The sequence below is a fragment of the Lutra lutra genome, chromosome 12 (assembly GCF_902655055.1).
Source record: "Lutra lutra chromosome 12, mLutLut1.2, whole genome shotgun sequence".
In the NCBI taxonomy this organism is placed as follows: Eukaryota; Metazoa; Chordata; class Mammalia; order Carnivora; family Mustelidae; genus Lutra; species Lutra lutra.
The window spans coordinates 93,523,095-93,535,965 of record NC_062289.1 but is presented as its reverse complement, the minus strand read 5'-3'; the positions used below and the strand labels follow the sequence as shown (position 1 = coordinate 93,535,965).

Here is a 12,871-nt window from a genome sequence, read left to right as displayed (position 1 = left end):
AAGGCAGTCACTTAACAAACTGAGCCAGCTAGGTGCCCAAGAAATTTTATTTTTAAAGATGTATTTATTTGAGAGAGAGAGAATGTGTGTACACAGAGAGGGGTAGAGCGGGAGGGAGAGGGACAAGTCAACTCTGTGATGAGCGTGGAGCCCAATGTGGGGCTTGATCTCAAGACCCTGAGATGATGACTAAGGTAAAACCAAGAGTTGGGTCCTTAACCGACTATGGCACCCAGGCGCCTCTGGAGCTTACACTCTGGTGGTGAAGGTAGACGACACACAGGTCTGCTAATAAGTGGTGAGGTGAAGGTCACACAGCAGAAAGGCAGGTAGGAAGATGGAGAGAGTGCAGTACAGGGTGATTGTGGGAGGAGGCCTCAGAGGAGGCATCGTTTAAGCAGAGGCCTGAAGGATATGAACAAACTGTCCAGATCAGGGGTTAGAACATTCTAGGAAGAGAGAATAGCGGTGTAGTTTTGAATGTGGTTCCAATAAGCACAGAATGCTATACCTGTTTCCCTCTCTAGCCGTCTGGGTTCCTCTGTTACTAATTCCTTATATGGGTAGTTACATGCTCTGTATATACGACTGAACAGGGTTTCTTACACAAACACTAGTGTATTGGAAGTACTTTTTGGGGTGCCTGGGTGGCTCAGTGGGTTAAGCCTGTGCCTTCAGCTCAGGTCATGATCTCAGGGTCCTAGGATCCATCCCCACATCGGGCTCTCTGCTCGGCAGGGGGCCTGCTTCTCCCTTCTCTCTGCCTGCCTCTCTGTCTACTTGTGATCTCTCTCTCTGTCAAATAAATAAAAATTTTTTAAAAAATTAAAAAAAAAGAAAGTACTTTTTTCTTTCACCTTGCTTCCTTTTTCTTTTCTTAATGAAGATTTATTTATTTTAGAGATAGCGTTATTGGGAGTGGGCAGAGGGGACGGGAGAGGGACAAGCAGACTCTACACTGAGCGCAGAGCCTGATGCAGGACTTGATCTCAACCCTGAGATCGTAACCTAAACCTGAGTCAGGAGTCGGCCGCTTAACCGACTGAGTCACCCAGCTTGCCCCTCTTTTTTTTCTTTAACCAGATTTAGAATTTGTTCTGGAGTAGTGCAAAAAGAGTTTCTCATTCTTTTTTTTTTTTTTTTAAGACTTTATTTATTTATTTAAGAGAGAGTGCATGAGAGGAAAGAGGTCAGCGGGAGAAGCAGACTCCCTGCTGAGCAGGGAGCCTGATGCGGACTCGATCCTGAGATTCCAGGATCATGACCTTAGCCAAAGGCAGTTGCCCAACCAACTGAGCCATCCCGGCGCCCAAGAGTTTCTCATTCTTTTTTTTTTTTTTTTTTTTTAAAGATTTTATTTATTTGTCAGAGAGAGAGGGAGAGAGAGCAAGCACAGGCAGACAGAATGGCAGGCAGAGGCAGAGGGAGAAGCAGGCTCCTGCTGAGCAAGGAGCCCGATGCGGGACTCGATCCCAGGACGCTGGAATCATGACCTGAGCCGAAGGCAGCTGCTTAACCAACTGAGCCACCCAGGTGTCCCGAGTTTCTCATTCTTGATGACTATTTACTAATCATGAGTGGATGTCCTGTAGTATATATAACTAGGCCCCTGTTGACGGCCATTTATGTTGTTTGCAATCTTTTACTGTAAAAAAAAAAAATGTTCACCTGTCATTTTGTACACGTGCAGATGGAGTGCAGCAGACTTCTTGACAAGCATTCCCTTTTTCTCAGGGTGGCCATTTGCACTGTTCCCCAGTAGCTGTGGGTGTTTGTGGTGTATAAAGTCTCTGAGATTTTTCAGTTGAGCACCTATGGTGTGTTTCTCTCTGGGTTGGACGGGGAGCTCCACCACACAGGCCGGGATCATCCGATCAGTCTTCACTTTCATGACTAAAGTGCCCAGTGTAGTGCCTGCCATTTAGTCAGTAGTCAGCAGGTGTTTGTGGAATGAATGAAGGGAAAGTCAAGGCAGGTATGAGATAGGATGCTTATCTTTTTCCTGCACGGCCCTTACCTCACTGGAATTACATATTCATCTGTATGTTTATCTTGTAGTATCTTTTTCTCCCTCTGAACTATGAGGTGCATGAAAGCAGGGCCCACGTATGTCCCCTTCTCCATGTGTTTTCTCCGTCTGACTCATAGGTGCTCAGCATATATTTATTAATGAAATGCTTGAGCGAACAGATGTTATGCTGGGACGGGGCCACGTGTCGGCGGTGGAGGGAGGAGGATCTGGCTGGAGCTGAGTGGGCCAATGCAGGTCTTGGGCCGGCTGTGAGGGCCACGGCGCCACCACTCACGTTTCACGCCCTGACAGGTGGAGGTGCAGTGCCTGCTCCTGCTGGAGGTGCTGGGTGGCTCCCACAGGCACGCCGTGGATGGCGCTGTGAAGAAGCTCAGCAAGCTGTGGAAAGAGGTGCTGGGGGCAGAGGGGGTGGTGGGCATCGCTGCCTTTGTGCTCCCCCCACCCCATGGCTGTGTGACACTCCAGCTTCATGCCTTCCTCTTCAGAACCCCGGACTGGTGGAACAGTACTTGTCAGCCATTCTCAGCCTCGAACCCAACCAGAACTACGCAGGCATGCTGGGGCTGCTGGTGCAGTTCTGCACGACCTACAAGGAGCTGGACGTGGTCAACCAGCACAAGGCAGGTGGACTCGCCGGAGGCGAGGAGGGGGGTCTCCTTTTTGCCCTGGGCGCCCCGGCTCTGGCTGCATCTGATGCTCATTGGTTTTCTCATAAGGGGGCCTGGCCTTTTTCCATTATTAATGAAGTTGGAGGAGCTGGAAAGTTTTCCCTCCAGCTCTGGCTTGGAGAGAATCCTGGCAGTCGTTGGGATGGTAATTTGCCTATGGGCGCAGTGATTTATTCCCACAGCTGAGCAGCTGCTGTGTGCCAGGCACCATGCCAGCTGTTTGGGTTGCAGCAGTAAGCCAGGGATCCCTGCCCTTGGGGAACTGAGTCTGAGGAGTCTGCCATCAGGCAGAGAGGCATCTAATTCTATCTGTGATAAGAGCTGCAAAGGAGAAGGGCAGGAAGTGGTAATACTAGGTCCCCCTAGCAGGGGACCTGACCGAAGCCACGGATTAGGGGACACAGCTCTGATGAAGGAATTTCAAGGGTGAGCAGGTATTAGCAAGGTCAGGAGGTGAAGAGGGGTATTTTGGGCAGAGAAAGCAGCCCACGAGAAACCAGGCAGGGAGGCGAGGGGGGCTGGAGAGGTGTGAGAGGCAGCATAGGCTAGCAAGCAGCTTGGCAGCCCAGCCAAGGACTTTGGACTGAATCCCAGCAGCTCTGGAAAGCTGTTGAAGGTTTTAAAATAATGAGTGTCGTGATCAGTGGGCCCCCTGTGCGTGACACTGAAATTTGGGCTCTGATTTGTATTTTATTTGTTTATGTATGTATGTATAGATTTCATTTTTTACTGATTTGTAATTGTTAGAGGCACTCCCACAAAAGGGATCTTTTAGGTCAGTGGTGACATACTCAGAATGTTGCGCTAAACAGTCTTTGTATTCTCTAGAGTGCCCTGCTGGATTTTTATATGAAGAACATCCTGATGAGCAAAGTGAAGCCTCAGAAGTATCTGTTGGTGAGTGAGAAGTGGACCTTAGTTGGACGAGCTAAATCCAGTTTAAATTCTGATTCCACGCTGTTCTTTATTCTTCGTCTGTTCCCACGAGGTCTGGGTGTCTGACCCCTTTCTCTTTCTAGGATAACTGTGCCCCTCTGCTCCGGTACATGTCCCACGCGGAATTTAAGGATCTGATACTGCCCACCATACAGAAGTCCTTACTTAGGAGTCCAGAGAATGTTATTGAAAGTAGGTCACCACCAGACAGGATGGTGGGATAGGGGTGGGTTTCCTGGTACGCTGCGTCTCTGATCCTTGGCGGCAGAAGCGGTGGGGGTGGAGTGAAGTATATATTCCCTGTTTACCTTGTTGGAACCTTGAGAGAGAGATCAGGGACCCTTTTGAGAATATGTTGAAAGTCATGGGCCCTTTTGCTAACACGATGCACGAAAGTATATCTGCTTAGAATATCGCGAACAATTTTAGAGGTCTAAGAACCTTTTGGAAAACCATTCAGGTTAGAAACCTCTGTTCTGGGGCGCCTGGGTGGCTCAGTGGGTTAAAGCCTCTGCCTTCGGCTCAGGTCATGATCTCAGGGTCCTGGGATCGAGCCCTGCATCAGGCTCTCTGCTCAGCGGGGAGCCTGCTTCCCTCTCTCTCTCTCTGCCTGCCTCTCTGCCTACTTGTGATCTCTGTCAAACAAATAAAAAATCTAAAAAAAAAAAAGAAGAAACCTCTATTCTAGGGGCACCTGCGTGGTTCAGTCATTAAGTGTCTGCCTTCAGCTCAGGTCATGATCCCAGGGTCCTGGGATCAAGCCCTGCGTCAGGCTCCCTGCTTAGCGGGAGTCTGCTTCTCCCTGTCCCGCTCCCCCTGCTTGTGTTCCCTCTTTCACTGTGTCTCTGTCAAATAAATAAAATCTTTAGGGAAAAAAAAAGGAACCTCTGCTCTAGACAGTATGAACTTGGTGGCGCTTGAAAGTAGCGACAAAGGTGTGACTGCTCTTGGGATCGTATGAAGATGAAGAGTGGTCAGGGTTCTTTGCATCTGGACAGCAGGTCTGATGGCATTGGCTGGGATGTACAGCAGAAATGGGCATTTATGCCTGAGACAGATGTGCTGTGTACTTTCTGTCTCCCTTAGCTATCTCTAGTCTGCTGGCATCGGTGACTCTTGATCTCAGCCAATATGCCCTGGACATCGTGAAAGGACTGGCCAGTGAGTACCATGACCCCTCTCCGGCCCCTAGGATGGCACCTTGGGTTTTGGTTGCCATTTTCCCAGTTATTTTAGGAGAAAGGGCAGGGGACAGCTCAGTTTAAAAAAGAAACTACACTTGCATAGTTTCTTGAGCTCCTTTAGGAGAGTACCTTGCTGGGGTGGGAGAGTTGGGAATGTGGAGAAGACTGAGCTGAAGTCCCAGATAGCTCGGCTCTCGGTGGCTTCTGAGCTGCGGCTGTCTGTGTCTAGGTCAGCTTAAGTCCAACAGTCCCCGCCTGATGGACGAAGCTGTGCTGGCGCTGCGGAACCTGGCCCGCCAGTGCAGCGACTCTGCAGCAACAGAAGCCTTGACCAGGCACCTGTTCGCGATCCTCGGCGGTAAGCAAGGTTTCCTGGCTTGGGGGGGCAGGGCGGGGGATGGCGGAGGTGTGGGTGCTGGGACCTGCTGGGGAAGTGGGTCTCCTGAGTCTGCTTGTGTCAAGGCTGTGTGGTCGAGAGAACGCTCGCAGTAGAATGTGAACGTGTGAAGTGAACAGAAGCATGAGTAGGGAGAGCAGTGTAGACGGGGGTAATCTCAGTTATTATTATTATTTTTTTAGTGTAGACATTATTGTATGCATAAAGGGAAAAACTAGAGGGAAACACATCAAAATGTTCATAATGTCTTTGGGTAGTAGACACATGGGTGATTTTAAAATGTTTTTTTTTCTTTATAAACATGAGTTTCACTTTATTTATTTCTAAAGATTTTATTTATTTATTTGTCAGAGAGAGAGCACACAAGCAGGGGGAGTGGCAGGCAGAGGGAGAAGTAAACTCCCTGATGAGTAAAGAGCCTGATGCGGGACTCGATCCCAGGACCCTGGGATCATGACCTGAGTGAGCCAAAGGCAGATGCTTAACCGACTGAGCCACCCAGGCATCCCTAAATGTTTTCCTTCATATTCTTTGTTTCTCAAGTTTTCTGTGAGAACATATTACTGTTTTCGTCAGGAAAAAAAAAAATCTAGTGAATGTTATTTTAAAGGCAGCTTCACAAACAAAGGTTGCTTCAGGAACCAGAAACTGTATCTTGGTGTCACACACATGACCACATTCACCCTCTGGGGAAATGTGGCAGATGTGAATTTTGAATCTTTGCTTTCTCTCCTCTCAGGCTCTGAGGGAAAACTGACTATTGTAGCCCAGAAGATTAGTGTCCTCTCAGGTACAGAATCTCTCCTGGGGTAGTGGTAAGTGTAGTAGTAGATGAGGTGTAATGTAACTGGTGGGTAAGGCAGGTCCTTTATTGGATCTTGACTCAACTCTGACAGTCCTGGACATCCCAGCCTGGCTTCCAGGACTCTGCTGCCTGCCTGTGGGGCCAGTGGGACTTGTTTGAGTCTAGCGGGAGGCCTGGCTTCTGTGGAAGGAGGGATCATCTGTAGGGGGGATTGAGGGAAGGGCAGTGGTGGCCGGAGGAGAGACTTGGCTGCTAGGGAAGTGGGCAGTGGCAAGAAGAATCTCGTGTTTGTGGTTTTATGCTGAGCAGGAAATCCCCTGCCTTCCAGGGATCGGGAGTGTCAGTCATCACGTGGTGTCTGGGCCTTCTAGTCAAGTCCTGAATGGGACTGTGGCTGAGCTGTTTATCCCGTTCCTCCAGCAAGAAGGTAACTACGGCATGGGGAGGATGCAGTCTGGACTCGAGCTGATTCTGGTTTTCACCCTCACAGCTGCCATGAACCCCTTCTCAAGGCAGACCTCCCCTGAAGCATTACTGCTTCCCCCCCCTTGTGCTCCTGCTTGCTTTGGGGCACTGCTGCTGGCGGTTGGACGTGGGCCTAAGACACTGAACTGACCGGACTTCTGCTTCTTGCCCTAGTTCACGAAGGCACCTTGGTGCACGCGGTCTCTGTCCTGGCTCTCTGGTGTAACCGGTTCACCACAGAAGTGCCCAAGAAGCTCACCGAATGGTTCAAGAAAGCCTTCAGCCTTAAGACTTCGACCTCTGCAGTGAGGCATGCCTACCTGCAGTGCATGTTGGCCTGCTTCCGAGGTGAGATGCCTCTCCTGCGGGGGTGACCGAGTCTTCCGGGCATCCTCACCGCCCCCGGCTTTCCCTTGCTGTCCAGCTTACTCGGCGTTGCTTCTTTTTAAGCCTCTGGGAGCATCGGGCTCAGTCCTCCACAAAGCCTCGAATTAGTGCCCAGTCTTCACAACGGATTTTGGCTTCTCCCCTTTATCAGATCTCCAAGTTATGAAGCTTTATTCAGAGAGGGCCTGGGTCTAGAACCTGTCCCTGTATTATCTGAAGTCATGTGGAAGTGATCGTGAGAGGCCTGATTCAAAAACTCCAGCTTCATAGAAACGTTTCGTTGGACTTACTAAAAACCAGTCACTCCCTTTTCTGTGGTGCTGACGAATCTTGGGCATGGGTATCCATCTCTTTCCTAAGCAAAGCTAGAGGAAATGTTCCAGTCTGCGTAGGAATTAGATCTCCACGGTAAAAAACACCACCTCTGAGATAGGCTGGTATTTCCTTTAAAAAAGTGTACAGTTCTGATGAGCTGTGTTAATTTTTTATTTTTATTTTTTTTAAAGATTTTATTTATTTATTTGACAGAGAGAAACACAGCGAGAGGGGAATACAAACAAGGGGAGTGGGAGAAGGAGAAGCAGGCTTCCCACTGAGCAGGGAGCCCAATGCGGGACTCGATCCCAAGACCCTGGGATCATGACCTGAGCTGAAGGCAGACACTTAACAACTAAGCCACCCAGGTGCCCCTGATGAACTGTGTTTAAAGAAACATCTAGGAGATTCCAGAGCTGCTGATTGCATGGAAGGGTGTCCCTTCTCTGTCCCTTCTCTGATTGCATGGAGGAGTGCCTCTACTCCTCTTGTCAGTTTGCAGTTCTGCTGCATTGATCAATCTTGATTTTTTCTTTTTTTAAAGATTTTATTTATTTATTTGACAGAGATCACAAATAGGCAGAGAGGCAGGCAGAGAGAGAGGAAGGGAAGCAGGCTCCCCACTGAACAGAGAGCCCAATGTGGGGCTCGATCCCAGGACCCTGGGATCACGACCCGAGCCGAAGGCAGAGGCCCCAACCCACTGAACCACCCAGGCACCCCAGTCAATCTTGATTTTATTTATTTATTTATTTATTATTTTTTTAAAGATTTTATTTGTCAGAGAGAGAGAGTACAAGCAGTGGGAGCGGCAGGCAGAGGGAGAAGCAGACTCCCCATTGACTAGGGAGCCTGATGCGGGACTCAATCCCAGGACCCTGGGATCATGACCTGAGCTTAAGGCAGACACTTAACTGACTGAGCCACACAGGCATCTCTCAGTCTTGATTTTAGATTGAGTTCTAGATAGCAGAGACTTGGTTTAAACTAGTGTCTTCAGCTTGAGCTGTTTCTACTTGGTGCTTTTAAAATATGTAATAGAGGGGCGCCTGGGTGGCTCAGTGGGTTAAGCCGCTGCCTTCGGCTCAGGTCATGATCTCAGGGTCCTGGGATCGAGTCCCACATCGGGCTCTCTGCTCAGCAGGGAGCCTGCTTCCCTCTCTCTCTCTGCCTGCCTCTCTGTCTACTTGTGATCTCTCTCTGTCAAATAAATAAATAAATAAAATAATAAAAATTAAAAAAAAAAAAATGTAATAGAAAATAAGCCTTTAAACATTTTTTTGATTGAAATTCATGATGTCTTCCAAATGAAATGTTTAGTAGTTAAGAAAACATTGATTTAGCTATAATTTTAACAGATTTCCACTTTATTTATTTATTTAGTGGGTTTAGTTCATAGGTCAGTGTATTGGTTCTGGTTTTAGAATTGGGTTGGGAGCTTGTATGATATCGGGGAAGAGCCCCAGAAAGAAATTGGTGGGTTTGCAGTGGCCCTGGCTCTCCCCGAATCAGCTCAGTGTCGGGGGCATCTTACTTAACCTCTCTTGGTCTGTTTCCTTACCGAGCAAATGAATAGCTAGACTATTGGATCTATAAGGGTCCTGCTGTCTGTAACATGATTATAGACGTTGGTTCTGGTTCCCCTACCTCACAGCGTCTGACAAGGTGACTGTAGCATTTTAGTCAGCCAGTTCGGACCTGAGTGGATAGTGCCCTTCATGAGTAATCTTGTTGTGCTTGACGAAGTGTGTTATAAGGTGCTGGTCCTCTCTCCACAGGTGATACACTATTGCAGGCCCTGGACTTGCTGCCTTTGCTCATCCAGACGGTGGAGAAGGCAGCCTCCCAAAGCACTCAGGTCCCCACAGTCACCGAAGGGGTCGCTGCAGCCTTGCTTCTCTCAAAGCTTTCTGTGGCTGACTCGCAGGCTGGTAAGGGTCTAGACTAACTCCCCATGGTAGCAGATGAGGCCTCATCCAGGGTCCCCGGGAGGAGTGACTTGATGTTGAGGATTTCACAGGACCAGCTTGGTCACTACCAGAGTGGGTCAGCCACAGGGCTCCTTGTCATCTGCAGGGATGAGTCTTAGGGTCACAGTGGCATGTGGGAGTATAGTCAGGGGACTCCTGTCACTCTCCTTTGCCCTCTTGTTCTAGTGCTCTGGGACGGGGGTTTGTATATAATGCCCAGACTGACCTGGGTTTAGTATAGTGGGGAATTTTTTAATTGGTTATACATTTCTAGAGAAAAGCTCCACCACAGCCAGTCTTCTAGCCACTAAGTTCCCTTCCCTGGACAGTTTACCATGTCCAGAAATAGTCAGTGTGTAATTGACCAAACACACCAGGTAGCATACTGTGTAAATGCCATATTACATACTGAACAGCCCTTGGTAAAGATTCTAGATCGGGGCAGCCTAAAGTGCTTTCTCTGTATTCCATGCTTGCTTTAGTCCCACTCTGCCTGCAGATGTACGTGAACTTATTCTTGTGGTTGGAAGTGGAGTTAGCTCTTCTCATATTTCATTGGGTGCCTTGGCAGGGAGGCAGAGATGAACGTGACCATGCTTCCACACGTTTTTAGCTGCTTCACTGTAGTGGGAGAGAGGAGATGAAAAAAGACATCTGTAGTTGAAGACAAAAATGTGGCATTCGGGCAGTTTTGAAGGAGGGATTACTCTTAGTTGAGGTGTTTGGCTATCAGGAAAGGTTCATGAAGGAGGGAGCATTTAGACTAGGGCCCTGAAGGCTAGGAAAGATTTCACCAACTGGAAGGATTTCAACAGCCCAGTGTGAGTTCAAACCAGCCTGAGTCAGGGGAGGCACCATGTGTGAATGTCAAGTATTTCACCCTGGCACCTGGAGTAGGTGGGAATTCCAGGTGGAAAATGCTTGCCTGCGCTCCTGTAGGCAGCAGAGAACCACTGAAGGTTTTCACAGAGGCGGTAATACCGAAAGGACTAGTTGGTTCTCAGAACGTGGAGGGAGAGACAGTGAGCCTAGGAGTGACCCAGGCATGCTGGGGGAGCCCTGCTGTAGAAGAGGGTCTGTCAGTGCAGAATAGCCCTAGCAGCTTCAGGCAGGAGGGGACCAGCCATGGCAGACAGACTGAGCTATGTCGTGGAGTGACCTTTGGTTTCTTGCAGAGGCCAAACTGAGTGGTTTCTGGCAGCTGATTATAGATGAAAAGAAGCAGATTTTCACTTCTGAGAAATTCCTGCTCATGGCTTCAGAGGATGGTGAGTTACTTAGTTGAACTTACTTGAACTTGAGGTTGGGCCTCAGTGTCTTTGGTGGGTCTTCAGAGAGGACCCTTCCCTGACTGCTTGTTGTCTTGACAGGCAAAAACCTTAATCACAGTGCTAGGGTCAGCTGCAGTGCCGTTGGCTGCTGTAGGAATGAATGCACCTCTGTGGGCCATGGAAGGCTGGGGAATGGGGGAGTGGGTTGATTTGTGGAGACAGAGCACTAATGGTTGCGGGGCTGTGATATTAGATGTAATTATAGCTGATTGGGTAATTGGTGCTGTCTTGGAGGTTTTCTTATATTACAAGACAGCTGAGAAGCTGTGGTGGAGTGTGGCTGGCTGTACTCCCCCACCAGGAGACACAAAACTACTGGTTTCTCTCCTGGGAGAGAAGGAACAGTTGATCTTTAAGAGTATGTTTAAAATTCTAGGTTGCCTTAGGGGTGTCTGCTGCTAATCAGTGATTTGAAAAGTCTTTTGACTCATAAATCACAACATCCTATTAATGAGCTAAAACTGTTAGTCACTTCCTGATGTAAAAAAAAAAAGTCAGTTCTTATATAGGAAATACAATCACATAATTCAAAAATAAAAGATCCAGGAGGGCCTGTGTTAACAGTCATACCTCTGCTTTGATCTCTGGCCAGAGATCAAATACAACCAGTTGTATTAGCTTCTCTGTATCCTTGGTATTTTATGTTTATACCAGGAGATACCTTTCTGGATTGGTTCTTTACCTTTTTTACACAAACGATAACATGTCTGCTGTATGCATTGTGCTGGATAGACTTGGCAGTCATTCTACTCCAGTATGCCTATGTCTTCATCTTTTTTTTTTTTTTTTTTTTTTTTTTTAGAACTGCACAGTAATTTTTAATGAAGTAGAATACAGCATGTATTTTTCATTAGTCTAAAATACATGTGTGCATTGTCAGCAAAAACAGGACTTCAGATGAGCTGTAATTTCACATTGATAAATGATAGTCACATTGACGTTTTAGTGTTCATTTTCCAGGCTTTCCAGTTCTTTCTGGATGTGTTCTATATATCTTTTTAAAGATTTTATTTATTATCTGAGAGAGCACGCACACGCGTGCATGGTGGGGAGGAGCAAAGGGAGAGAGAGAGAGAATCTCAGGCAGACTCGATGCTAAGTGCAGAGCCCAACGCGGGGCTCGATCCCGTGACCCTGAGATCATGAGTTGAGCCAAAACCAAGAGCCAGATGCTTAACGGACTGAGCCACCCAGGCACTGTGCGTGTGTTCTGTATTTTAAAAACACTTGTTTGTCTCCCTCCCAGCCCTGTGTACCGTGTTGCATCTGACAGAGAGGATTTTCCTTGACCACCCGCACAGACTCACAGGCAACAAAGTTCAGTACGTGAAGCTTGTTTACCTTTCCCCATTGGGTCAAGGGGGGAGGCAAACTGTGGCGGGAGCTTGAGAATCAGTGGTGCGTGCACTGTCGGGGGGCTGGCTGCGGAGAGCTCCGCGCCTGCCCCCAACACGATGCCATGTCCCTGTGCTTGCAGGCAGTACCACCGGGCGCTGGTGGCAGTGCTCCTGAGCCGCACCTGGCGCGTGCGCCGGCAGGCCCAGCTCACGGTCCGGAAGCTGCTGTCCTCTCTTGGGGGCTTTAAGCTGGCGTTCGGGCTCCTGGAGGAGCTGAAGTCTGTCCTCAGTTCCCACAAGGTGAGGGCTCACAAGGTGAGGGCATCTGGGGTCAGAACTGGGGCTTGCTGACGTGCTTGGCCCACCCTGGTTATGCCAAAGGAGTTTGGCTGGTCTCTTCCTGAGCTTTTCTCACTCAGACACCATGTATCGCCAGAATCTTCTGCCCTGCTCTTTGGCTCTGATAACACCTTTGTTTCTTGTAATTCGTAATTCTTTTCAGAGACGCTTTTCTTTCATGTATCATGACATGTAGTCCAACCTTTTTATTCTTGAGTAATGGAGAAACACTCTGTTTTTAAAGCACTTTATAATTTTTTAGAGCATTTGCTACCCATTCTCTCTTTTGCTTTTTTTCATACTGCTATTAAAAGGTAGACAGGCTAAATACCCTTACTTTATATGAGTTGTCCAGGGCTCTGGAGCTGAACTGACTTGGCCATGGATCTCCAGCCAGTGGTTGGCAGAAGTGACCCCAAAGACCTGGTCCCTTCTCAGTGCTCTTTGTGCCCTCTTTCCCTCCCTCCCTCCCTCCTTAATCCCCCTTGAGGGATATGGGCCAGTGACAGACTTGTAGTCTCTGCCTAGGTCTCCTGGCCCAGTTTCTGTGGCTGCCTTTCCCACCATGGGCATCTTAGTTACAAAGTCATGTGTGCTTCCTCCTTCCAAGCACATCTCCCAGCCTGCAGGTCCTGTTCCGGGAGCTGGGCATCAGTCTTCACTCTAGCAGGAGCTCCAGAGAGCGACATGTGTGAAAGGCTGCTG

The 12,871-nt window shown here is 48.5% G+C and overlaps 1 protein-coding gene across 1 annotated transcript in view; it reads left to right on the top strand.

The window, feature by feature from the left end:
• Positions 1-12,871, top strand: part of GCN1 (GCN1 activator of EIF2AK4) — a 61,229-nt gene that overhangs the window by 12,868 nt on the left and 35,490 nt on the right. Inside the window, exons 6-18 of the mRNA XM_047696364.1 lie at positions 2,324-2,422; positions 2,518-2,652; positions 3,529-3,597; positions 3,720-3,828; positions 4,723-4,797; positions 5,050-5,178; positions 5,957-6,007; positions 6,351-6,449; positions 6,662-6,835; positions 8,968-9,120; positions 10,335-10,427; positions 11,737-11,812; positions 11,968-12,127. Of these exons, the coding sequence (XP_047552320.1) occupies positions 2,324-2,422; positions 2,518-2,652; positions 3,529-3,597; positions 3,720-3,828; positions 4,723-4,797; positions 5,050-5,178; positions 5,957-6,007; positions 6,351-6,449; positions 6,662-6,835; positions 8,968-9,120; positions 10,335-10,427; positions 11,737-11,812; positions 11,968-12,127 (1,422 nt within the window). The remainder of the gene's footprint in view (positions 1-2,323; positions 2,423-2,517; positions 2,653-3,528; positions 3,598-3,719; positions 3,829-4,722; positions 4,798-5,049; positions 5,179-5,956; positions 6,008-6,350; positions 6,450-6,661; positions 6,836-8,967; positions 9,121-10,334; positions 10,428-11,736; positions 11,813-11,967; positions 12,128-12,871) is intronic.